Source organism: Schistocerca americana, chromosome 11 (assembly GCF_021461395.2).
Source record: "Schistocerca americana isolate TAMUIC-IGC-003095 chromosome 11, iqSchAmer2.1, whole genome shotgun sequence".
In the NCBI taxonomy this organism is placed as follows: Eukaryota; Metazoa; Arthropoda; class Insecta; order Orthoptera; family Acrididae; genus Schistocerca; species Schistocerca americana.
In genome coordinates, this window is record NC_060129.1 from 76329395 (window position 1) to 76356067 (window position 26673).

Genomic DNA, 26673 nt, shown 5'->3' on the forward strand with positions numbered 1-26673 from the left:
CACTGGTGTGCTTTATGTATGACCAGAATCTCTTTGGGTTTCCTGCCAGATTTCGAGACAGAATTTCGTTGTGGAAATTATTAAAAGCATCTCGCATTGAAGAACGCACCATATCTCGAACTTCTGTAAAACTTTGCCAACCTTGGGGATTTTGCGTTCTTTTAAATTTGGCATACTTTCTTTCGTTGCTTCTGCAACAACGATCTGACCCGTTTTGTGTACCATGGGGGACCAGTACCATCACTTATTAATTTATCTGGTATATACATACCTCTCAATTGCTGTTGATACTACCTCTTTGAAATCATTCCACATCTTTTCTACGCTTACGTGATCAGATCGGAAGGAGTGAAGACTGTCTCTTAAAAAGGCGTTAAGAGCATTTTTATCAGCTTTTTTAAATAGATATGCTTTGCGTTTCTTTTTGATGGTTATAGGTGTCATGGTATTCAGCCTAGCAGCGACTGCCTTGTGGTCGCTAATCCCTGTATTCGTCACAATACTCACTATTTGACCAGGATTATTTGTTGCTAAAAGGTCAAGTATGCTTTCGCAACCATTTACGCTTCGAGTGGGCTCATGAACAAATTGTTCAAAATAATTTCCTGAGGAAGCATTCAGTACAATTTCGGATGACGATTTTTGCCTGTGCCGGCCAGTGTGGCTGAGCGGTTCTACGCGCTTCAGTCTGGAACCGCGCGACCGCTACTCGAGAGGACGTCATATCACGAGAAGGGAAACTGGCGTTCTACGGATCGGAGTGTGGAATGTCAGATCCCTTAATCAGGCAGGTAGGTTAGAAAATTTGAAATGGGAAATGGATAGGTTAAAGTTTGATGTAGTCGGAATTAGTGAATTTCTGTGGTAGGAGGAACAAGACTTTTGGTCAGGTGAATACAGGGTTATAAATACAAAATCAACTAGGGGTAATGCAGGAGGAGGTTTAATAATGAATAAAAAAAATGGGAATGCAGGTAAGCTGCTACAAACAATATAGTGAACGCATTATTGTGCCCAAGATACACGAAGCCCACGCCTACTACAGTAGTACAAATTTATATGCCAACTAGCTCTGCAAATGAAGAAATCGATGAAATGTATGATGAGATAAGAAATTATTCAGATAGTGAAGGGAGACGAAAATTTAAGTCATGGGTGACTGGAATTCGATAGTAGGGAAAGGAAGAGAAGGAAACGTAGTAGGTGAATATGGATTGAGGTTAAGGAATGAAAGAGGAAGCTGCCTGGTAGAATTTTGCACAGAGCATAGCTTAATCATTGCTAACACTTGGTTCAAGAATCATAACAGAAGGTTGTATACATGGAAGAGGCCTGGAGATGCTCGAAGATTTGAGATAGATTACATAATGGTAAGACAGAGATTTAGGAACCAGATTTTAAATTGTAAGACATTTCCAGGGGCAGATGTGGACTTTGACCACAATCTATTGGTTATGAACTGTAGATTACAACTGAAGAAACTGCAAAAAGGTGGGAATTTAAGGAGATGGGACCTGGATAAACTGAAAGAACCAGAGGTTGTACAGAGTTTCAGGGAGAGCATAAGGGAACAATTGACAGGAATGGGGGAAAGAAATGCAGTAGGAGAAGAATGGGTAGCTTTGAGGGATGAAATAGTGAAGGCAGCAGAGGATCAAATAGGTAAAAAGACGAGGGCTAGTAGAAATCCTTGTGTACCAGAAGAAATATTGAATTTAATTGATGAAAGGAGAAAATATGAAAACGCAGTAAATGAAGCAGGCAAAAAGGAATACAAATGTCTCAAAAATGAGATCGACAGGAAGTGCAAAATGGCTAAGCAGGGATGGCTAGAGGACAAATGTAACGATGTAGAGACTTATCTCACTAGGGGTAAGATAGTGCCTACAGGAAAATTATAGAGACTTTTGGAGAAAAGAAAACTACTTCAATGAATATCAAGAGCTCAGATGGAAACCCAGTTCTAAGCAAAGAAGGGAAAGCAGAAGGATGGAAGGAGTATATAGAGGGTCTATACAAGGGCGATGTACTTGAGGACAATATTGTGGAAATCGAAGAGGATGTAGATGAAGATGAAATCGGAGATGTGATACTGAAAGACCAAAGTCGAAACAAGGCCCCGGGAGTAGACAACATTCCGTTAGAACTACTGTCAACCTTGGGAGAGCCAGTCCTGACAAAACTCTACCATCTGGTGAGCAAGATGTATGAGACAGGCGAAATACCCTCAGACTTCAAGAAGAATATAATAATTCCAATCCCAAAGAAAGCAGGTGTTGACAGATGTGAAAATTACCGAACTATCAGCTTAATACGTCATGGTTGCAAAATACTAACGCTGATTCTTTACAGACAAATTGAAAAACTGGTAGAAGCCGACCTCGGGGAAGATCAGTTTGGATTCTCTAGAAATACGGGAACACATGAGACAATACTGACCCTACGACTTATCTTAAAAGATAGATTAAGGAAAGGCAAACCTATGTTTCTAGCATTTGTAGAGTTAGAGAAAGCTTTTGACAATGTTGACTGGAATACTTTCTTTCAAATTCTGAAGGTGGCATGGGTAAAATACAGGGAGTGAAAGACTATTTACAATTTGTACAGAAACCAGATGGCAGTTGGCCGGCCGGAGTGTCCAAGCGGGTCTAGGCGCTTCAGTCAGGAACCGCGAAACCGCTACGGTCGCAGGTTCGAATCCTGCCTCGGGCATGGATGTGTGTGGTGTCCTTAGGTTAATTAGGTTTAAGTACTTCTAAGTCTAGGGACTGATGACCTCAGATATTAAGTCCCATAGTGCTCAGAGCCATTTGAACCAATTTATATGCCTGCCGCCGGCTTTAAACGTATAATTTTTGCAGCATATCGAGGGTAGATTGAAGTCACCACCGACTATAATTGTATGAGCGGGGTACTTATTTGAAATGAGAATCAAGTTTTCTTTGAACTGAACTGTCCAGCAACTATATCTTCTGAGTCGGGGGGGTCTTTTTGGATCGGGCCTCTCCACACCCACACCCACACCAACGTGGTGAGCAAACGACAAGTTCTACTGTCACCTCTGCATAACAAGTTAGTTTTTGAATCAGGAGTCACAGGATGCTGGCTGTGATGTTATCCATGCGTCTGGGTTAGATTACTCATTAACATGGTCCATCAGGACATAGAAAGTGGACGAAAGCGATCGAAGGGTAGCGGTTGTAAGGGCAGAGGAGAAAAAGTGCCAAGGCAAGCGCCAAGGGAAAGAAAACCTCTGCGACAGTAGGACGGGTAGTAAGGGCAGTAGCGGCTCGCTATCTGCGACAGTGTATGCAAGGTGTGGTTGTGTTAGTTCGAGGTATCGTGCATCGTTACCTTTGTCGTTGTTGGAGCTCGTTGTGGGGCTTGCTGCAGTTGCTGCGTCCCTGCAACAGTTAAAGGTCGTCATACATTAGTGGGCCATCGGTCATAGATTGGCTCACAGTGTAGGTGGTGTGTGTGGCTGGTTTGCTTGCTGTGTGCAGTACGGTTTCCCTGCAGTTGCCTGTTTTTCGGCGGGTCGAGCATCTGGGGTTACCAGTAGTAGCTGTGTTGCAGGGGCTCGCCGGTATTGTCGTGTTAGCGTGCTATGGACCATAGATGTTTAGTTCCTTGCCAATAGGATCTTTGGTCGATTATGTTTCCATCTATGGAGGAGGAGGATATTGGTGTTTAACGTCCCGTCGACAACAAGGTCATTAGAGACGGAGCACATGCTCGGATTAGGGAAGGATGGGGAAGGAAGTCGGCCGTGCCCTTTCAAAGGAACCATCCCGGCATTTGCCTGGAGTGATCTAGGGAAATCACGGAAAACCTAAATCAGGATGGCCGGACGCGGGATTGAACCGTCGTCCTCCCGAATACGAGTCTAGTGTTTTCCATCTATGGTTGTGCTCGTAGTTACTCAGAGAAAGGACAAACGGGTTGCGCGAGTGTGTCGTGTTATTGTACAGTCGTGTGGAGAGTTTTTGGAATCGGTAAAACGATCCTATTAATAGTTTAGTCCGAGTGTCAGATATAACCTCTACCCATACTATTTCACATGAACTATCTCCTTCAATTTCGCTACAAGGCAAACTACCTCTGACAGCAATAAATACTCCACCACCAACTGTATTTAATCTCTGAACACTGTTAGATCGTTTGTAGTGGACTCCTGACCTGTTAAGCGGAACCCAGAAACCCACCACCCAATGGTGCAAGTTAAGGATTCTGTAGCCTACACAGTCACAGAACCGTTGAGCCTCTGATTCGGACCCTCCACTTGGCTCTGCACCAAAGGACCACAGTCGGTTCTATCGACAATGCTCCAGATGGAGAGCTCCGCCTTAATCTCGGAATCAAGACTGGCAGTCTTTACCGTTTCTGCTAGCCGCCCGAAACCAGACAGAATATGGTCCGATCCAAAGCGACATACGTCATCGTTAGCGACATGAGCCACCACCTGCAGTTGGCTGCACCCTGTACTCTTCATGGCATCCGGAAGCACCCTTTCCACATCGGGAATGACTCCCCCTGAAATGCACACGGAGTGCACACTGGCTTCCTTCCCCTCTGTGGCAGCCATGTTCCTAAGGGGCCCCATTAAGCACTTAACGTTGGAGCTCCCAACTACCAGCAAACCCACCCCCTGTGCCCAGACCTTGCAGGCCCAGAAGCTTCCTCTGGAAAAGAGTGGACGACTACATCCGGCTCAGAGACAGCGTCAGCCACAGATAACGCCCGAAGCCTGTTCGTCAGACGAACTGGGGAGGCCCTACGATTGGCCCGTCGGAAAGTTTTTCGCTGTCTGCCAGACTTTGGAATGATATCCCACTCGACCACAGGTGAGGGGTCAACCTCAGTGCGGGCGGTACCCGGGGGGTCACAGCAGTGGACCGATCGGAGGACTCGTGGGACGTGCTCGACGTCCCTCGCATCCCTGCGTTCGATCCCCCCACAGTGACGCCCCCTGGCAGCAGCCTCAAGCTGTGTGACGGAAGCCAACGCCGCCTGCAGCTGTGGGCGAAGGGTCGCCAACTCAGCTCGCATCTGTACACAACAATCACAGTTCCTATCCATTACTGCAGTCACTCCTGTCTGAAGCGCGTAAAAATATGTAACAAGTGAACAGTGTACTTGCCTTAGTAGTACCAGGAACTAGCGGTACGCTCTCGCTGACGATCTGACAATTCCAGGCCGAATTATGAGTTTTCTCGACCTGTGGACTGGATGTTGTGTTGTTCTCAACATCCTCTCATCATCTCCGGCGCGCAAGTCGCCCAGCGTGGCGTCACCAGAAATAAGACGTCTGCACGGCGGCCGAACTCCCCCGCAACAATGCCACACGATCATTTCATTTCATGCTATTTAACTGTTGCACCACCTCGTATTTCTAAAGAGTTTTGGTAGAGATACAACAATAAAATCGGTCAGTAAGCCCGACAACCATTTTTCAAAACTATTACTATAACCCTCCCAAAGTTAAGTGTGATTTGGCACATCGTTCTGAGAGAGGTCAAGCTGTTGAAACTGTTGGATGTGAGGTCCGTCATTTATGCAAAACACCGTTTTTTCTCAGTTATTTGTGGAAAATACTTGTCATAGTTACGTGCACATCACAACACCTCAGCATGATGCGGAGAATGGAAGTGCTTGCCACACGAAAACATAAGTAAAAACGAATATAGGCGTGAAAACATGGCGACAAACTAAATTACATTCTAGAAGATAGGTTAACTCCCAGAAAAAAACTTTCTCATCAACATCGTTTGGCTGCAGAAGACAAGCTACTTGTAGTAATTAACACACAAGTGATCCAGAAAAATTCATGCACACCAAATGTAAACGTATTTACAAAAAGAAACGATCTATTGTTTGAATTAAAGATGCACATAATTTTATAATCATTTAACAAAAAACGTTCACATTACAGAACAGATAAAAACGAAAAGCCACTGATGATGGCACAGTGGTGCCGAAACATGTTTGGGTACTGAGAAAAAACGGTGTTTTGCACAACTGGCGGACCTCACATCCAGCAATTTTTAACTCCAAAAACGGCCAACACAAGAAGCTGCAAATCAAAATGATGAGTACAAGCTGTTAGCTATTCGAATACAACACACCTCAGAGGAATCTCATGTCTGCTGGAACTTGGATGCAGAACGTCAGGCGGCCTTAAGGAGTACAGTCACAACCCCATCACATTTTAGAGACTGAGCGTCATGTGTCTCTTACAGCTGCCAAGACGCTGAAGGCTCATAATGTAGGAGTCATTGAAACCCTGTACAAGGAACAGGGAATTGTACCACTGCATATGGAACGAAGGAGGTTTTTGGTTAGACTGCGTACTACAACTGCTCTACATGAGCCAGAGGAATACCAAAAGTTCTACTTCTGCACAAAATGATCGAGGCGTTTCTTTAAATATGATTAGAAAACATAATGCACGCTCTCAGATTTGACTTACAGCAAAATAAAAGAAACACACGTATCTACACACGGGCACTAAAAAACTCAGCTCCATCCGAACAGACCATGAAGGCCCAGTGGTACCGATCGGCCGCCGTGTCATCCTTAGCCCAAAGCCGTCACTGGATGCGGATATGGAGGGGTATGTGGTCACCACATCGCTCTCTGTCATTTGTTAGTTTACGAGACCGGAGCCACTACTTCTCAATTATGTAGGTCCTCAGTTTCCCCTCACAATGGTTGAGTGCACCCCATCTGCCAACAGCGCTCAGCAGCCCGGATGGCCACCCATCCAAGTGGCAGGAACTGGCGTTACCACTGCGCACTGCATACATTTTTCATACATACGTCTCTATATTAGTACAGTATTGGCCATTAAAATTGCTACACCAAGAACAAATGCAAATGATAAACGGGTATTCATTGGACGAATATATTATACTAGAACTGACATGTGATTACATTTTCACGCAATTTGGGTCCATAGATCCTGAGAAATCAGTACCCAGAACAACCACCTCTGGCCGTAATAACTGCATTGATGCGCCTGGGCATTGAGTCAAACAGAGCTTGTACAGGTACAGCTGCCCATGCAGCTTCATCACGATACCACAGTTCATCAAGATTAGTGACTGGTGAATTGTGACGAGCCAGTTGCTCGGCCACCATTGACCAGACAGATTCTACACAAAGCTGGTGACTACTTTGAAGGACAGTAACAGGTGCAAACATGTAACTCTTTTGTGTCGGTTGTGAATAAACAATTGCCACTATTTAAGTTCCAACACTCGTACCTGTATAAGGAACATCACACTTGACTAATTTGGGACCGTTTCGTCGAAAGGACACGTAATATTCCGCTTTAAAATCATTTTGTTTACGACAAGAAACAAAAGAACTGCATTCCGTAGAGAGTGATCTTCACATGAAATATATGATTAGCAATATTTCTTTGGGATGACTCCAGCTACAGATTACAAAAGTAGAATTCGCAGTATTTCCCGAAACTCCAGAGAAAATACACCTGATGAATGCTACGAGAGACACCTATTATACAGACAGATGACAAAAGTCATGGGATACCTCGTAATATCGTGTCGGACCTACTTTTGCCCAGTGAACTGCAGTAGCTCGACGCGCCATGAGCTCAACAAGTCGTAGGAATCCTCCACATAAACACTGAGCCATACTGCCTCTATAGCCACCCGTAATTATGAAAGTGTTGTTGGTGCAGGATTTTGTGCATTAACTGACCGCTCGATTATGTACCCTAATTGATCAGTGGGATGCATGTCGAACTGCCCAGAATGTTCTTAAAACCACGAACTGTAACAGTCACTATTAAATGCAGTTTTGATCCCAAATTTGTTTGTTCTAGTAACCGGTTTCGACCACGCCTGTGGTCATCTTCATACTTGACAAATACAAAATCTGACCAGAGGGGTAGTTACATTAAAGAAAATTACATACAACTACAAAGTTATAAAACGATCAATTACCTAAGTGCTGTATGAGCAGGAGCCTCCTTCTTGTGGTAAATCACTGCTAGAAAGAGCATTTTAACAAAGGATGGGGCCCCTCCAGGCCCACACCAACGTGGTGACCAAACCAAAAGTTCTACTGTCACCTCTGCATAACATGTTGGTTTTTGAATCAGGAGTCACAGGATGCTAGCTGTGTTTTCCATGCGTCTTGGTTAGATTACTCATTAAAATGGTCCATCAGGACATAGAAAGTGGACGAAAGCGATCGAAGGGTAGCGGTTGTAAGGGCAGAGCGAAAAAAGTGCCAAGGCAAGCGCCAAGGGAAAAAAACCTCAGCGACAGTAGGACGGGTAGTAAAGGCAGTAGCGGCTCGCTATCTGCGACAGTGCATGCAAGGTGTGGTTGTGTTAGTTCGAGGTATCGTGCATCGTTACCTTTGTCGTTGCGGAAGCTCGTTGCGGGGCTTGCTGCAGTTGCTGCGTCCCTGCAACAGTTCAAGGTCGTTGTACATTAGTGGGCGATCGGTCATAGGTCGGCTCACAGACAGTGTAGCGTGTGTGTGTGGTTGGTTTGCGTGCTGTGTACAGTACGGTTTCCCTGCGGTTGGCTGTTTTTCGGCTGGTCGAGCATCTGGGGTTGCCAGTAGTAGCTGTGTTGCAGGGGCTCGCCAGTACTGTCGTGTTAGCGTTCTATGGACCATAGATGTTTAGTTCCTAGCCAGTAGTGTCTTTGGTCTGTTATGCTTCCATCTATGGTTGTGGTCGTAGTTACCCAGAGAAAGGATAAACGGGTTGCGCGAGTGTCTCGTGTTATTGTACAGTCGTGTGGAGAGTTTTTTGAATACCTGCAAGATAGTATCTAGCCGGTATTCCCGGTGAAGGTCCGCGATGCGTGTGTATCGTGGAGCATTGCTTATGATTTAGAGTACTTTGTTCTGTATGAGCTGCAGACGGCGCAGGCGAGTTGGCGCAGCGTATCCCCAGACGGGGGCTGCGTACGTCATCAGGGGTCTAATAAGTGTCATGTACATGGACCTAGACACCCTCCTGTTCAGTGTGGTACGCCTGTTAAGCATAGGGTAGAGTTGTTTGAGCCTCGCCTTAGCTTTGTTGGTCACGTGTTGAATGTGGTCCCCCCAGAGTAGTTTCCTGTCCAGCCAGACACCGAGGTATTTGACCTTCTCGCGGAAACGTATTGGGCGTGTGTGTAGTGTTATTGGATTGCAGTGCTGATGTTTACGCAGTTGTTTCGGTCTTGTAGTGAACAGAACGGCCTCGCACTTGTCGACGTTTACTCTAACACGCCACTTCACCAGCCAAGGCTTCGCCGTTCTGTGTGCAGTATGTAGTCGTGAGTTAATGTTAGACGGCTTCCAATCTTGCGCAAGGATGGCGGTGTCATCCGCGTAGATTGCCACCGTCGTGTTGTGTGTAGCTGGGAAGTCGTTAATGTAGAGGTTTAACAGTAAGGGCCCTAGGATGCTTCCTTGGGGTACTCCTGCCTGGATACCATGTCGTGTCGATTGTTAGCCTGCACGTTGGTGTTGAAACTCCTGTCCGTGAGATATGAGTGTATGAGACGTACGAGCCCGCCGGGGAACCCTGCGCCGCTAAGTTTGCGTATCAAAAAAACGTAAAAGTGCACGTCTTGCAACGTCCCCTTAGAACAATTATACAAGACTGTGCTTAAGCTGACACACAATGTTTTTAGCGCAACGCAGTCTGACTTTCAAAAATCCCTACAAAAGAATGGCCCTGACTGACATTAACCTATACGTTTCACAAATCACTTACCTCACAAAAATCTTCGTTACTCGAACTACTGCAATACAGCGAGCGCCACTACTGCCAGCTAAATAAGAGATTCTAACTACTGAAGGCACTAACTACTGACAGGCATAGTTAGCAAATGAAAGATTTTGATAAAGAACAAACAATGTATTTACCTTAATAGTTTTCAAAAGTCATAATATATATAGCAGTTCATGACATCCAGTCTTACAAATTTACTGTCTCTGATGGACAGACATCCAGATCATCCCCTGTCAAAATTCCGCCATCTCTCTCCCCACATCCACCACTGCTGGCGGCTCACCTCCAACTGCGCAACGCTACACGCTGTTCACATCCAGCTGCCGCTGCCCAACACTACAATGGCAGACAACAATGCAAACTAGCCACAGACTGCACACAGCACAGCCAGTGATTTTCATACAGAGCGCTACGTGGCGTTACCAATAAAAAAACCTAAACAGCCTACTTACAGTCTTACTTATATACTAGAGGCTCCGCCCACTTATAACAAAATGATGTCATCGCTAACCAATGGGTTAAGTCAAAGAACAACGAAAAAGTTCGTAATTAAAAGAACAATGGCAAGAATGAAACATAAAAATACGTGGAACTTAGCTGGTTCAACAGCTATTGTCACATAAAATATGTAAAAATATTAAACCTAAAATTAAAAGTAAAAATCTTTTCGACAGTACATGTGTTGCCTTCTCTGGGCCTGTTGGAGAACCATTTAGAAGCTTCTGGTTGCCGTATTAAGTATAGACGCCATTCCAAAGATGTGGCAACAGGTTACTCTCCAGCGAGGTTGTTGTAATATCGATAGACAAACGTTCCATGTTATGGAAACGATAGACGCTCTAGCAGGGCGCTTTCCATTAAGGAGGCTGCAAAAATCGTTAACTGACGTGTTGTAGTAAATACTGCACAGATATAATTTCAAGGTGTAACAAGAGACATCCATTTGTATAGATTATTCGATAGATAATAATTAGTTCTTGCAGATGAGAATGAGAAAGAACGTAATCGAGAGGGCACAGTACTTGCATATATTCTTAAAAATACTGCCTATGACGCTCATATATATATTACAAATTTTACATGTGACAATATTAAAGGCCATTCCTATGTTTTATTTTACATGAGTCTTACAAACAAAAATATCAAGTATAAAAATAGTACTAAAAGACTAAGAATAAAACAGTGACAGTGTAAGGTACGGATTTAACAGGTACCTGTGACATACACTGAAGCACGTGACATGCATTATTGGTCAATAAAATATATGCACAACATTATATACATACTAACAGTTTATATTAACTTTTGTTTCTTCATAAAATGTAAAGGAAAAGGAAAAACTGAAGTGGCTAAAACTTAAGAGACAGACTGTTACTGTAGAAGATCACTTGCACATAAGCATATAAAAACTGTTTATGAAATAAATATAGAAACATAAATCTTCTATATACCGTTAGTCAGAAAGTAGAGGGAAATTTAAAATACAATACTACAAGCTGTAGTATCAGAATACTGCAAGGATTTGAATTTGCACTATGCAGTCTTAAAGCAAGACAGAAGTAAACATTCTAGAAACAGATTGTCATTCATAAAATAATATTTGGCAAAATAATAAAGGTTACAAAGTATAACATGTTCCCCAGGGAAGCGTACTGGGACCTCTGCTGTTCCTGATCTATATAAATGACCTGGGTGACAATCTGAGCAGTTCTCTTAGGTTGTTCGCAGATGATGCTGTAATTTACCGTCTAGTAAGGTCATCCGAAGACCAGTATCAGTTGCAAAGCGATTTAGAAAAGATTGGTGTATGGTGTGGCAGGTGGCAGTTGACGCTAAATAATGAAAAGTGTGAGGTGATCCACACGAGTTCCAAAAGAAATCCGTTGGAATTCGATTACCCGATAAATAGTACAATTCTCAAGGCTGTCAATTCAACTAAGTACCTGGGTGTTAATATCACGAACAACTTCAGTTGGAAAGACCACATAGATAATATTGTGGGGAAGGCGAGCCAAAGGTTGCGTTTCATTGGCAGGACACTTAGAAGATGCAACAATTCCACTAAAGAGACAGCTTACACTACACTCGTTCGTCCTCTGTTAGAATATTGCTGTGCGGTGTGGGATCCTTACCAGGTGGGATTGACGGAGGACATCGAAAGGCTGCAAAAAAAGGGCAGCTCGATTTGTATTATCACGTAGTAAGGGAGAGAGTGTGGCAGATATGATACGCGAATTGGGATGGAAGTCATTACAGCAAAGACGTTTTTCGTCGCGGCGAGATCTATTTACGAAATTTCAGTCACCAACTTTCTCTTCCGAATGCGAAAATATTTTGTTGAGCCCAACCCACATAGGTAGGAATGATCATGAAAATAAAATAAGAAAAATCAGAGCTGGAACAGAAAGGTTTAGGTGTTCGTTTTTCCCGCGCGCTGTTCGGGAGTGGAATGGTAGGGAGATAGTATGATTGTGGTTCGATGAACCCTCTGCCAAGCACTTAAATGTGAATTGCAGAGTAGTCATGTAGATGTACACGGTCGCAGGTTCGAATCCTGCCTCGGGCATGGATGTGTGTGATGTCCTTAGGGTGGTTAGGTTTAAGTAGTTCTAAGTTCTAGGGGACTGATGACCTCAGAAGTTAAGTCCCATAGTGCTCGGAGCCATTTGACCTTTCGGAAGTAGCAGTCGAAGCTCTGTGGCGCTTTTCTGACTTTAGATGCACTTGCAAGTGGAAGTTGTGCTGGGGGTGGAAGGGCTCTACTGGGTGGTGACAAACCCAGGGGGGATTTTCGAGCTGAGGGCTCCCTGATTGCACTCGCCTCTGCGGTCTCTAAGAGCGCGACTGCCGACACTCCTAGTTGAGGGACAGCTCTCGCTCTCGCTCAGAGATGCGGCAGCCGGCTACTCTCCAACGAGGTAGTTCTAATATCGATACGTACCATGAACAGCAGCATGTTGTTATGAAACGATAGACGCTCTAGCAGGGAGCATTCCATGAAGGAGGCTGCAAAAATCGTTAACTGGCGTGTTGCAGTAACTGCTGCACAGATACAATTTAACAAGAAACATCCATTTGTATAGATTATTTGATAGATAATAATTAGTTCTTGCAGATGAAAACTGAGAAAGAACGTAATAGAGAGCGCACGGTACTTGCGCATATTCTTAAAATACTGCCTATGACGCTCCTATATGTATTACAAATGTTAGATGTGACAATATTAAAGGCCATTCCTATGTTCTGTTTTACATGACAGTCTTATAAACAAAAATATAGTTAAAGTAAAAAAATTGTACTAGAAGACTAAGAATAAAACAATGACACTGTAAGGTACGAAATTAACAGGTACCTGTGACAAACACTGAAGCATGTGACATGCATTATTGGTCAATAAAATATATGCACAACATTATATACATACTAACATTTTATATTAACTTTTGTTTCTTCATAAAATGTAAAAGAAAAGGAAAAACTGAAGTGGCTGAAACTTATGAGACAGACTGTTATCATAGAATAAGATCACTTGCACATAAGTATATAAAAACTATTTATGAAACAAATATAGAAACAGAAATCGTGTATATACCGTTAGTCAGGAAGTAGAGGGAATTTAAAATACAATATTACGAGCCGTAGTATCAAAATATTAAAAGGATTTGAATTTGCATTATGCAGTCTTAAAGCAAGACAGAAGTAAACATTCTAAAAACACATTGTCTGTCATAAAATAATATCTGGCAAAATAATAAAGGTTACAAAGTGTAAAATGTTTTATGGTTTCAAAAATTTATTAACAAATGAGAGAAGAGTGAGCATTCTAAAGCAAATCGTCAAAAAAGCTCAAAGGAAAGTTTGTCTTTGAATTCAAGCTGCTCATTTAAAACAGATAACGGTTTACTTTTATAAAGTGAATATATTTCAGTTTCTTCTTAAGTATTTAGCAGAAGCCCTTTTGGTACATTATGTAATATTTTCAAATTGTTTGAAATGTAACCCTCAGAGTGTATCACGTGCACTGCTCTATCGAGAAGTGATTTGCCACCAGAAGGAGACTCCTGCTCATATGGCATTTTCGTAATCCATCGTTTTATGACTTTGTAGTCCTATATAATTTTCTATAATGTATGTAGCCCTCTGATCAGATTTTCTATTTGACTTGTAGGTCTGAAGATCACCACAGGCGAGGTCGAACCCGGTTACCAGAATAAGTAAGTTTGTGGTCAAGACTGTTTTTAATAATAACTATTAGTAATAACATTGATCATTGTCTGCTCTCACAATGTATTCAAAAGTGACAAACAACTGTGATCCAGTGACATAGCGCATTGTCATCCATAAAAATTCCATCTTTTTTTGTGAACATGAACTCTGGCTGAAAATGATCTCCAGGTAGCTGAACACAACCATTTTCAATCAATACTGGTTCATTTGAACCAGAGGACCCAGTCCATTCCATGTAAATGCACTGACACCATTGTGGAGCCACCACCAGCTTACACAGTGTCTTGTTGACAACTAGGATCCACGGCTTCATAGGATCTGCGCCACATTTGAACCCTACCAACTGAAACAGGGACTCATCTGAGCAGGCCACGTTCCTCCAGCCATCTAGGATACAACTGATTTGGTCACGAGCCCAGGAGAGGTGCTGTAGGCGACATCGTGCTGTTAACAAAGGCACTCGCGTCGGTCGTCTGCTGCCATAGCCCATAAACCCAAATTTTGCTGCATTGTCCTACTGGATATGTTGGTCATACATCCCTCACTGGCTTCTGCAGTTATTTCATGCAGTATTGCGTGTATATCAGCACTGACAACTATGATAAAGCTGATACTCTCGGTAATTAAGTGAAGGACATCGGCCAGAACTTTGTCCGTGGTGAGAGGCAATACCTGAAATTTGGTCTCCTCAACAATGTGGCTCTCATAATATTGACTTCCTAACACTTTCCACTGTCACTAGGAGGTAAGTAGATACTGCCTACAGAAAACTAGAGACCTTTGGAGAAAACAGAACCACTTGTATGAATAACAAGAGCTCAGATGGAAAACCAGTCCGAAGCAAAGAAGGGAAAGCAGAAAGGTCGAAGGTGTATGTAGAGAGTCTATACAAGGCCAATGTACTTGAGGATAATATTATGGAAATGGAAGAGGACGTAGGTGAAGATGAAATGGGAGATAAGATAGTGTGTGAAGAGTTTGACAGAGTGCTGAAAGACCTAAGTCGAAACAAGGCCTCGGGAGTAGACAACATTCCATTAGGACTACTGACGGCCTTGGGCGAGCCAGTTCTGACAAAAGTCTACCATCTAGTGAGGAATATGCATGAGACAGGCGATATACTTTCAGACTTCAAGAACAATATAATAATTCGAATAGCTAAGATAGCTCGTGTTGACAGCTGCGAGAATTACCAAACTCTCAGTTTAATAAGTCACGGCCACAAAATAATAAAACGAATTCTTTACGGACGAATGGAAAAACTGGTAGAAGCCGACCTCAGGGAAGATCGGTTTGATTCTGTAGAAATGTTGAAACATGTGAGGCAATACTGACCCTAAGACGTTTCGTTAGAAGATAGATTAAGGAAAGGCAAACCTACGTTTCTAGCATTTGTAGACCTAGAAAAAGCTTTAGACAATGTTGACTGCAACACTCTCTTTTTAAATTCTGAAGGGGCAGGGATGAAATACAGGGAGCGAAAGGCTATTTACAATTAGTACAGAAACAAGATGGCAGTTATGATAGTCGAGGGGTATGAAGGGGAAGCAGTGGTTGGGAAGGGAATGAGACAGGGTTGTAGCCTATCCCCAATGTTATTCAATCTGTGCACTGAGCAAGCACTAAAGGAAATAAAAGTTCGGAATAGAAATTAAAATCCATGGAGAAGATACGCCAATGACATCGTAATTCTGTCAGAGACAGCAAAGGACTTGGAGGAGAATCTGAACGGAATGGACAGTGTCTTAAAAGGAGGATATAAGATGAACATAAACAAAAGCGAAACGAGGATAATGGAATGTAGTCGAATTAAATCGGGTGATGCTGAGGGAATTAGATTAGGAAATGAGACACTTAAAGTAGGAAAGGAGTTTTGCTATTTGGGGAGCAAAATAACTGATGATGGTCGAAGTAGAGGGGATATGAAATGTAGACTGGCTATGGCAAGGAAAGCGTTTCTGCAGAGAAATTTGTTAACATCGAGTATAGATTTAAGTGTCAGGAAGTCGTTTCTGAAAGTATTTGTATGGAGTGTAGCCATGTATGGAAGTGAAACATGGGCGATAAGTAGTTTAGACAAGAAGAAAATAGAAGTTTTCGAAATGTGGTGCTACTCAAGAATGCTGAAGATTAGATGGGTAGTTCATGTAACTAATGAGGAGGTACTGAATAGAATTAGGGAGAAGAGGAATTTGTGGCACAACTTGACTAGAAGAAGGGATCTGTTGATAGGATATGTTCTAAGGCATCAAAGGATCACTAATTCGTTGTTGGAGGGAAGTGTGGAGGGAAAAAATCACAGAGGGAGACAGAGATGAATACACTAAGCAGATTGAGAAGGATGTACGTTGCAGTACATACTCGGAGAAGCGGCAGCTTGCACAGGATGGACTAGCATGGAGAGCTGCATCAAACCAGTCTCTGGTCTGAAGACCATAACATCATCATTTTCCAACATGGAATGTTCCATGCATCTAGCTCAAAGTACCATTCCCTGGTCTTTTCAAAGTCTATTAATTCCCACTGTGCAGCTGTAATCACATTGGAAGCCTTTTCACATGAATTACCTGAGTAAAAATCACAGATCCACCAATGCACTGTTGTTTTGCTACATACCTTGTGTATTCATTATTACTGCCATCTTGTTATGTGCTTACTGCTATCTCATCACTTTTGTCACCCAATGTACACTAAAATCTGATGCACATGTACAATTAATAAAAGATATTCCTCACACTGAAAAGTAGAGGGTGTTCAGTAAAGAGTATGTCCTCAAGATATCTCATTAAGCTTGCTTTACAACTTACTTGCCCGATAAGGATTTGCGTAGTGAGTATTGATCTGTAAGAGGATCTGTATGGTTGGCACAAAATTCTTTCTAGTTCAGTTAGTCTCTAATTTAAAATATATTAAAAATTAGGTGCACATGTGGTAAAAAATATTTATCATTTCCAACTAAGTATGAAACAAAATAATAAAAAAATGATTGCAGTGAAAATTTTAATTCAATGTTACATTTTTTTACCCACGATTAGTGGACTATCAACTGGAAACTCTGCAGGTGACTTCAAGTGAAGGATCATGGTTCTCGCCTGGTGTGGAGCAGTGAGGATCAAAGGAGCCATTGTCATCACCGATGACCATGAGGTTTCCAACAACAGTGTGACTTGCGTTTGGACAATCAGCCTCCTGACCTGTCTAATGTGGCTCACCATTTCTTCACCACTGTATTCAAGCTCTCCATGTCAGAGTAGCATCTTCACTGTTGACTCTGTGATAGTTTTTTCTTGTCATTCATTATGTACATAACATTATACAGTGCAAAATGAGCTATTTAATTTTATTTTTATCATCACCCTTTTGAATTCTGCAACAGGTTTAATGACTGTTCTTTTTGTTACATTAGAACTAAGCACAAAAATGAACTTACATGTTATGGCTAATGTGATGTGTGTGAAGTATACAGGGTGTTTTTGTAAGAGCATGCAAAGATGTTGCAGGACAAAGAGAACAGTTTGACATAGGGAACCTGGGATCAGAGAAGCCAGCTTGCAGAGATATGGAAGTGACCTTGTCTACCACTTTGTCTAGCATTACTGTTTCCAGATTATTTACAACTAATGTGTACAAGTTTACGCATACTGTGCTGTTAATTTACTTGAACATTCTTTATTTCCTGCAAGGAAACAGACGATGAGCCTGATTGCTAAAAAGTCATGATACTGGTTTGTTTATTTTACTTGCCATAAGGTGGCTCTGTTGTATGGTATTTAAATTGTTCCATGACAGAATGTGCTATGAATCAACGACAAACCCATTCATTACTCAGTGCTATGTAGAGACGTACAGAACAATATGATGAAGCAGCAGTGGAGCCCACAGGCATCCATCTTGTCTATGGGAAAGGACATCACAATGCTCTCACTGCTGTGAGGCTGTACAGGGAACGATTTCCTAAAATTTGTTGCTAAAGATACTTGTGTATGAGAAGGAATTAGTTGCTGGAATTGTAGCTGCCTGTGATGTGATTCGAAACACACCAGGGATATTTGTCAGGGTGAGTCAGAATCTTCTTTGTCGATGTCAGCTTGCATTGAAGTTTGTGGCCGTCAGTTTCAGCACATTTTGTAAGATAAAGTGCGAATGTTATGTTCATTATGTCAATAATGGTGTTCGCAGTTACCTGTAACTAAAGTAAATAAAAATGTACACAATAATGTGGTTTTATTCTTCTTATCTTCTTAAGTGAGCCTGATATCGCATGCAGCCAAAGTCTTGCCAACGACGCTCAACAGAAGGCTATATGGAAAGCTGAATTGCGTAATAGGAGATAAACAATTTGGTTTCAGGCAAGGAGTGGGAACTAGATACCATTGGGCGACTGAGAGTGATAAGGGAGAGAGGTACGTGGAGAAGAAAAGGAAGGTGTATGTTGTGTTCGTTGATCTTGAGGAAGATTTTGACTGTCAGATGGGACAAACTGATGGAAATCCTAAGGAAACATGGAGTTGACTGGAGGGGTAGACGGCTAATTAGAAATTTATATTTCAACCATAGAGCAAGAGTAAGAATAGGTGGTGTGACGAGTGAAGAAATTGAACTGGGAACAGGTGTAAGACAAGGTTGTTGTTTATCACCAACACTGTTCAATACCTATCTGGAGGAAATTATTAATGAAAGTTTTGATGGAAGGAGAGGAGTTTGTACAGGGAGTCAGAGTGTGGAGTGTACAAGATTTGCAGACGACATGGTTGTGATGACAGATTGTGCAAGAGAGATGGAACAAATGTTAGATGATCTAAACACACAATTAGAAGAATACGGAATGAAGATTAACAAGAAGAAAAAGAAAAGCATGGTAACTGGAGGAAACAGCAGAAAATGCTGTATGAAAATATGGGGAGAGGAAATAGAGCAAGTGATTAACTTCAATTACTTGGGAAGTGTAATAATGGATTATATGTATTGCTCAATAGATATTAGGAAAAGAATTGTAATGGTAGCAGAGGGCTTCAACAGGATACAGAAATTACTTTGTGGACCGCTAAACAAAGATCTGAGGAAAAGACTTGCCAAGTGCTACATCTAGAGCGTTGCACTGTATGGTGTGGAGACCTGGACATTGAGGAAAGAAGATTGGAGGCACTTGAGATGTGGATAAGGAGAAGAATGGAAAAAGCGAAATGGGAAGACCGAGTAAGGAATGAGAAAGTGCTAAGAAGAGCTGGAGAAGAAAGAAACATGCTGAAGTCATTAGAAAGAGAAAACAGAACTGGATTGGACATTGTTTGAGGAGGGACTGTTTATTGAAGGAAGGAATAGGAGTGGCGGCGGGAAAAAGGGAAGGGGAAAGAGAAGATGCTGGACAATATCAAAGGAAACAAATATTCAGATATGAAAAGACTGGCTATGGACAGACAAAAGTGGAAGAGGCTAAACCCATGACAAGACCTGCCCTAAGGCAGAATACCTACTACTACTACTACTACTACTACTACTACTACTACTACTACTCCTCTTAAGCGGACTTCTTGGACCCCATGTCCCCTGGCTCAAGTTGCTCAGTGAAGCATCCTCTCTCCTGTTAAATTTTTGCACACTCTTATGGAAACAACCTGGCAGTCAGGGGCAATAGTAATGATATATGTGGCTTGGATTTCAATAGATTTTGTGAAAAAAAAATAACTTTTTCCACTCTTGAGTATTTCATGTTGCTTGGCTTTAAATATTTAAACACCTTTCCACAGATGCCGTTTTTACCCCCCCACATGGCGCTTAAAAGTGCTTCTATTGCAGGCCCACATAATCCTTGTATCAAAATTGTTGTTGTATGTTAGAGACTGCCTTCTGCTGCAATCTTCAAAAGCTGTACTAAAGGTGTGTTTACATGTGTGTGCCTTACAGCTAGTCACCGTGTGGCTGCAGCCTGCCCCCACATGGAACCAGAAGCGCCCAGTGTGAACACAGGTGTAAATGGAATCACCCGCACCCCCAGATGTCGAGGAACAGGCATGGACCTACATGCATGCCTCTGCTTGTGTGTCAGGCAAGCACAGGCACACGGCGACTAGGCGCGAGTCGCACAGGTGCAAACACACCCTAAGGGTGAAGCTCACAGTGTGAATGCCTAAAGGCAAACCTCAAAAGGTTTCCACAACAGTTGAACCGGTGTTTATTTCAATCTAATGTACAAAGGCTACTCAGGGAAGTGATGCGCCAAACGCTCCAGAATTTGAAACTGTGTACTGGACCAGGTGTACAGCCCAGAATCTGTTTTGCAGAGGTCTTGCATTCGAGTCTCCGCCAAGCATTCAGCTTTAACCCACCAGAAAGTTTCAAATCAACACACTCCACTGCAGATCTAAAATACATTCTGGAAAGTCTGGTAGCACTTCTCAAATCAGTTAGATGTTGTCATGTCGATGTTAATGGGTATTAAAAGGATTTATAGTCAGACTGAAAGCAATAACTGCAAAATAGACAGATGAGGTAAAGCAACTATTAAGCAAGCTGAAGCATTTAATAAGCATGCTGAAGGGGTTAACAAGCAGCTTTAGACAGTAATAAGAGATACTCGTGGGTAATGTGTAATTAAATCTGGCAGAAACTAATTTTGCTTTTCTGACCTATCAGCTGGGGACAGTACATGGTCAGCTAACGGACTGAGGTGTTGCAGTTAAAATCCTATGAGACTTACCAACAGTGTGGGCAACCAGCTTGCATCGAAAAATGTAGACTGAAAACTTAATAAAAACTGAGCTCAAAAAACCACAAATTAAAGGAAACCAAGACACACACTGAGATTTGATAACAAAATAACCCACAAACAGAGAATGCAAGGAAGACATGTGGCATACAGAATAAAACATACACCACAGAAAAGATTAAAAACATCCAACATACCATACAAGATATCAACAAAGCAGGCATATACCAGTTAATGTGCATAGATTGTGATTCAGTATATATGGGACAGATAGGTAAAAATTTCAGAACAAGACACATTTAAGAGTAGGTATAGGTCATAGTTAAAGGCTCTGAGGTGGAGTTGCCCCAAAATTTACATTTCTCAGTAATGACTTACAGAATTTAAATTTTCACATATTACAACAATCAAAATATTTAAACTGTTGATACTGACTGATGTTTTCTGAACACATTGTAGTTACGACTGCACCATGAAATGTCGTTAGCTCATGTGGATGAGCTTCTACAGTTCACATGGGCACCTAGAAGGCTCAGCATGAGTACAACTTGCAAGACGCTGTATTGGATTTCGCTCTAATCTGTTGAAGCCCCTATTTGGTGGGTTTTATTCTACTTGTCTGGCGAAGTTAATTCAAGTACCCTAGTTCCTCCACCCACCAGTCCTTCCCTATTGTACTACTCACCTCCTCCTCACCCCTCACCCGCCTCATCTGCCATTTCCCTGCCCTTAGTGACCCCTTATCCCCTCCCCTACCTGTCCATCCCCACTCCATCCAACATGGTTAGAAAATATGTTATTTATGTTAATGTCTTGGTTGTTTTGACATGGCCCACATGTGATACCAGCTAGTTGATAGTTGCTTGCTTTGTTTGAAAAATAATTTAAAGAATGCATATTGTCTTCCTTTAAAATGATGGCCTTTATATTTAAATGTATCATGGAGTTCCGCTCCTCCATCGTTTTATCACTCTCTGCATGGACTGCGCCATAGGGTGGTGGGGTTTCGGGTTCTGCTGCATAGGTCAGGAGTTCACCACACTCATCTGGCGGCTACACAGGTAGCGGAGGCAGTGTGGCGTGGACTGGGCGGTTTTTTAGGTTAGAAGGCCTCGAGAAAGTACGGGGTGGGCTGTAATCTCAAAGGGTGCATGGCAAATACAGGACATGCTTGGATCAAGGAACAGTCGGAATTGTAGTTGTAAATTGTTGTAGTTGTGCTGGGAAAGTCCCTGAGCTTCAAGCGCTAGTAGAAAGCACAGAAACTGAAATCGTTATAGGTACAGAAAGCTGGCTAAAGCCTGAAATAAGTTCTGTGGAAATTTTTGCAAAGTCTCAGACGGTGTTCAGGAAAGATAGAGTAGGCAGAATTGGTGGTGGAGTGTTTGGGTCTGTCAGTAGTGGTTTATCTTGTAGTGAAGTCGAAGTAGATACTGTGTGCGAATTGGTATGGGTGGAGGTTATACTTTACAGCCGAACTAATAACTGGCTCCTTCTACCGACCCCCAGACTCCGATGATATAGTTGCTGAACAATTCAGAGAAAATTTGAGTCTCGTAACAAATAAATACCGCACTCATACGGTTATAGTTGGTGGGGACTTCAACCTTCCCTCGATATGTTGGCAAAAATACTTGTTCAAAACCGGTGGTAGGCAGAAAACATCTTCCGAGATTGTCCTAAATACTTTCTCCGATAATTATTTCAAGCAGTTAGTCCACGAACCCACGCAAATTGTAAATGGTTGCTAAAATACACTTGACCTCTTAGCCACAAAGAATCCAGAGCTAATAGAGAGCATCATGACTGATACAGGGATTAGTGATCACAAGGTCGTTATAGCTAGGCTCAATACTGTTTCTTCCAAATCCACCAGAAACAAACGCAAAATAATTTTATTTAAAAAAGCGGATAAAGTGTCACTAGAAGCCTTCCTAAGAGACAATCTCCATTCCTTCCGAACTGACTATGCAAATGTAGATGAGATGTGGCTCAAACTCAAAGATATGGTAGCAACAGCAATTGAGAGATTCATACCTCATAAATTGGTAAGAGATGGAACTGATCCCCCATGGTACACAAAACAGCTCCGAACGCTGTTGCAGAGGCAACGGAAAAAGCATGCGAAGTTCAGAAGAACGCAAAATCCCGAAGTTTGGCTAAAATTTACAGACGCGCGAAATTTGGCACGGACTTCAATGCAAGATGCTTTCAGTAGGTTCCACAACGAAACACTGACTCGAAATTTGGTAAAAAATCCGAAGAAATTCTGCTCGTATGTAAAGTAAACAAGCGGCAAGACGCAGTCAATACCTTCGCCGCACAGTGCCGATGGTACTGTTACCGACGACTGTGCCGCTAAAGTGGAGTTATTGAACACAGTTTTCCGAAATTCCTTCACCAGGGAAGACGAATGGAATATTCCAGAATTTGAAACACGAACAGCTGCTAGCATGAGCTTCTTAGAAGTAGATACCTTAGGGGTTGCGAAGCAACTCAAATCGCTTGATACGGGCAAGTCTTCAGGTCCAGATTGTATACCGATTAGGTTCCTTTCAGATTACACTGATAAAATAGCTCCCTACTTAGCAATCATATACAACCACTTGCTCACCGATAGATCTGTACCTGCAGATTGGAAAATTGCGCAGGTCGCACCAGTGTTTAAGAAGGGTAGTAGGAGTAATCCATCGAACTACAGACCTATATCATTGACGTCGGTTTGCTGTAGGGTTTTGGAGCATATACTGCATTCAAACATTATGAATCACCTCAAAGGGAACGATCTATTGATACGTAATCAGCATGCTTTCAGAAAACATCGTTCTTGTGCAATGCAGCTAGCTATTTATTCGTGCAAAATAATGGCCGCTATCGACAGGGGATCTCAAGTTGATTCCATATTTCTAGATTTCCGGAAAGCTTTTGACACCGTTCCTCACAAGCGACTTCTAATCAAGCTGCGGGCCTATGGGGTATTGTCTCAGTTGTGCGACTGGATTCGTGATTTCCTGTCAGGAAGGTCGCAGTTCATAGTAATAGACGGCAAATCAAAGAGTAAAACTGAAGTGATATCAGGTGTTCCCCTGGGAAGCGTCCTGGGAACCGCTGCTGTTCCTGATCTATGTAAATGACCTGGGTGACAATCTGAGCAGTTGTCTTAGGTTGTTTGCAGATGATGCTGTAATTTATGGTCTAGTAAGGCCATCCGAAGACCAGTATCAGTTGCAAAGCGATTTAGAAAAGATTTCTATATGGTGTGGCAGGTGGCAGTTGACGCTAAATAACGAAAAGTGTGAGGTCATCCACACGAGTTCCAAAAGAAATCCGTTGGAATTCGATTACCCGATAAATAGTACAATTCTCAAGGCTGTCAATTCCACTAAGTACCTGGGTGTTAAAATCACGAACAACTTCAGTTGGAAGGACCACATAGATAATATCGTGGGGAAGGCGAGCCAAAGATTGCGTTTCATTGGCAGGACATTTAGAAGATGCAACAAGTCCACTAAAGAGACAGCTTACACTACACTCGTTCGTCCTCTGTTAGAATATTGCTGCACGGTGTGGGATCCTTACCAGGTGGCATTGACGGAGGACATCGAAAGGGTGCAAAAAAGGGCAGCTCGTTTTGTATTATCACGTAATAGGGGAGAGAGTGTGGCAGATGTGATACGCGAGTTGGGATGGAAGTCATTAAAGCAAAGACGTTTTTCGTCATGGCGAGATCTATTTACGAAATTTCAGTCACCAACTTTCTCTTCCGAATGCGAGAATATTTTTTTGAGCCCAATCTAAATAGGTAGGAATGATCATCAAAATAAAATAAGAGAAATCAGAGCTGGAACAGAAAGGTTTAGGTGTTCATTTTTCCCGCGTGCTGTTCGGGAGTGGAATGGTAGGGAGATAGTATGATTGTGGTTCGATGAACCCTCTGCCAAGCACTTAAATGTGAATTGCAGAGTAGTCATGTAGATGTAGACTCCATCTAGGCTTTCGAATTTGCTTACCCTCCCTCACCCGCGTTGTGTACCAACTTTCCTCTTCCACCTTGAACACCTCCGAATATCCTACATTACCCGTGAACTCGACACTACCCACCCCTTAGTTTCCTCCCTGCTCACTGCTCCTGGTATACTGCCACACCTTTGCCACCACATTCCCCAATGCTACACCTCCACACTCTCTATGTCCTCTCCCAATGAAACATTAATCGCCTTCCCTTACTTTACTATGATATCTGCCCTGATATACTGATGTACACCCATCCTACCAGATCGAAAAGAACCTCCCCCCCCTCCCTTCCTCTCCACTCACATCCTAAGCCTTGGTCTGGAACAGCATCCCTCTTCACTCCCCCAAATTCCTCCTCCAAAGATCCGCCCAAACAAACACTCTCTTACACCTTACCTGAACTGCTACATTCCAGTGATAATCCTCTTCCTGGCAGTCTAAGCTCACTCCTCATGTCAGTCATCTGTGTTGCTACCTTTATCAGTCAACACTTTTTTAACTTATGTAGCTGTCCCTCTGTCTTTTATCTTTTGTGAAACATTCACTTGCCATATATATTAATTGATCAGCAAATCTACCTTTCATGTTTTACATTATGCAAGTGAATATATGTCTTTATTATGATAAACATACATTTTGTCAACTTTCATGTCCAATTTTATATTCTGTTTTAAGCGTTTTGCTTCCATATGGCTGAAGAGTGGCGACTTGTATCCGCTGACATCCCACCCCTTGCCTACATGGGACAAGGGGAATGAAATGAGGAGCTCGGGCATAAAACACCGTAACTGACATTTTAGTGCTTTGGAGATATTAGAATATGCAGTTTCATAAAAATATAACTACACATTTTACTATGTTACATCTTTTCTTCAAGTTTTAACTAAGTATTTGAACATTAATGAGGGTAGGACATCAAAGGGGCCGACTTGGAGCAGCAGTTTCCACTGTGTATACTTTTACAAATAAATTCATAAAACTGTCAGAATGACCAGGAAGGATTCTGAATTCACACTAATAGCAGTGTAAGTTTAAAAACATAGCAGAATAATTTTTTTTACATGTGAAATTTCATCATTTATTGACTTATTATTGGCTGCATTTGTTGCTATAGGTATACACTTTTGTTCGTAAGTAACAGATTCTTCGATAATTTTTGCACAGGATGCAAACCATACTTACAGGTGTATGAAACTCTAGAATTTTCCAAGTCTATGTAAAACTGTGGTAAAAATTGAGATAATTAACTACAAAATTAGTTTTTTCTAAACATGAAGTTTAACGGCTCATTAATTTTTTTCATAAATTAAAGAAGTTGGTCATGCTGACAAAGTTCTATGGATTTGCAAAAGTATAGACATTGGAAATTAAAATATCCTGTGGTGCCTCTCCTGCTCAAAGTCGGCCCATTTGATGTCCTGCCTCCCTTAAGGAATGCACTGTTGAGGTTACAAAATGGAAATAAATCTTTTTAGTTAGAAAAAAGAAACAATACATAACACATTGAGACCAATTATATGGTGGATACCATGTTACTTGTGAATGTAAAATGCAGATACCATGTTATTCATTACGAGGTGCATTCAAGTTCTAAGGCCTCTGATTCTTTTTCTAATTAACTACTCGCCTGAAATCGATGAAACTGGCGTTACTTCTCGATGTAATCGCCCTGCAGATGTACACATTTTTCACAACGCTGACGCCACGATTCCGTGGCAGCGGCGAAGGCTTCTTTAGGAGTCTGTTTTGACCACTGGAAAATCGCTGAGGCAATAGCAGCACGGCTGGTGAATGTGCGGCCACGGAGAGTGTCTTTCATTGTTGGAAAAAGCCAAAAGTCACTAGGAGCCAGGTCAGGTGAGCAGGGAGCACGAGGAATCACTTCAAAGTTGTTATCACGAAGAAACTGTTGAGTAACGCTAGCTCGATGTGCGGGTGCGATGTCTCGGTGAAACAGCAC

General features: G+C 42.3%; 1 protein-coding gene across 6 annotated transcripts in view; it reads left to right on the forward strand.

Moving 5' to 3' along the window:
• Window positions 1–26673, forward strand: part of LOC124554016 (speckle-type POZ protein-like) — a 125421-nt gene that overhangs the window by 96278 nt on the left and 2470 nt on the right. The window contains exons 5-6 of one of the 6 annotated variants that reach the window (XM_047128044.1): window positions 13935–13980; window positions 25389–25546. In XM_047128044.1, the coding sequence (XP_046984000.1) occupies window positions 13935–13980 (46 nt within the window). In that variant the 3' untranslated portion in view covers window positions 25389–25546. Of the gene's footprint in view, window positions 1–323; window positions 374–13934; window positions 13981–17028; window positions 17323–19897; window positions 21461–25388; window positions 25547–26673 lie in introns of those variants that run through there. The other 5 variants (XM_047128043.1, XM_047128040.1, XM_047128041.1 and 2 more) reach the window with 5 other exon arrangements.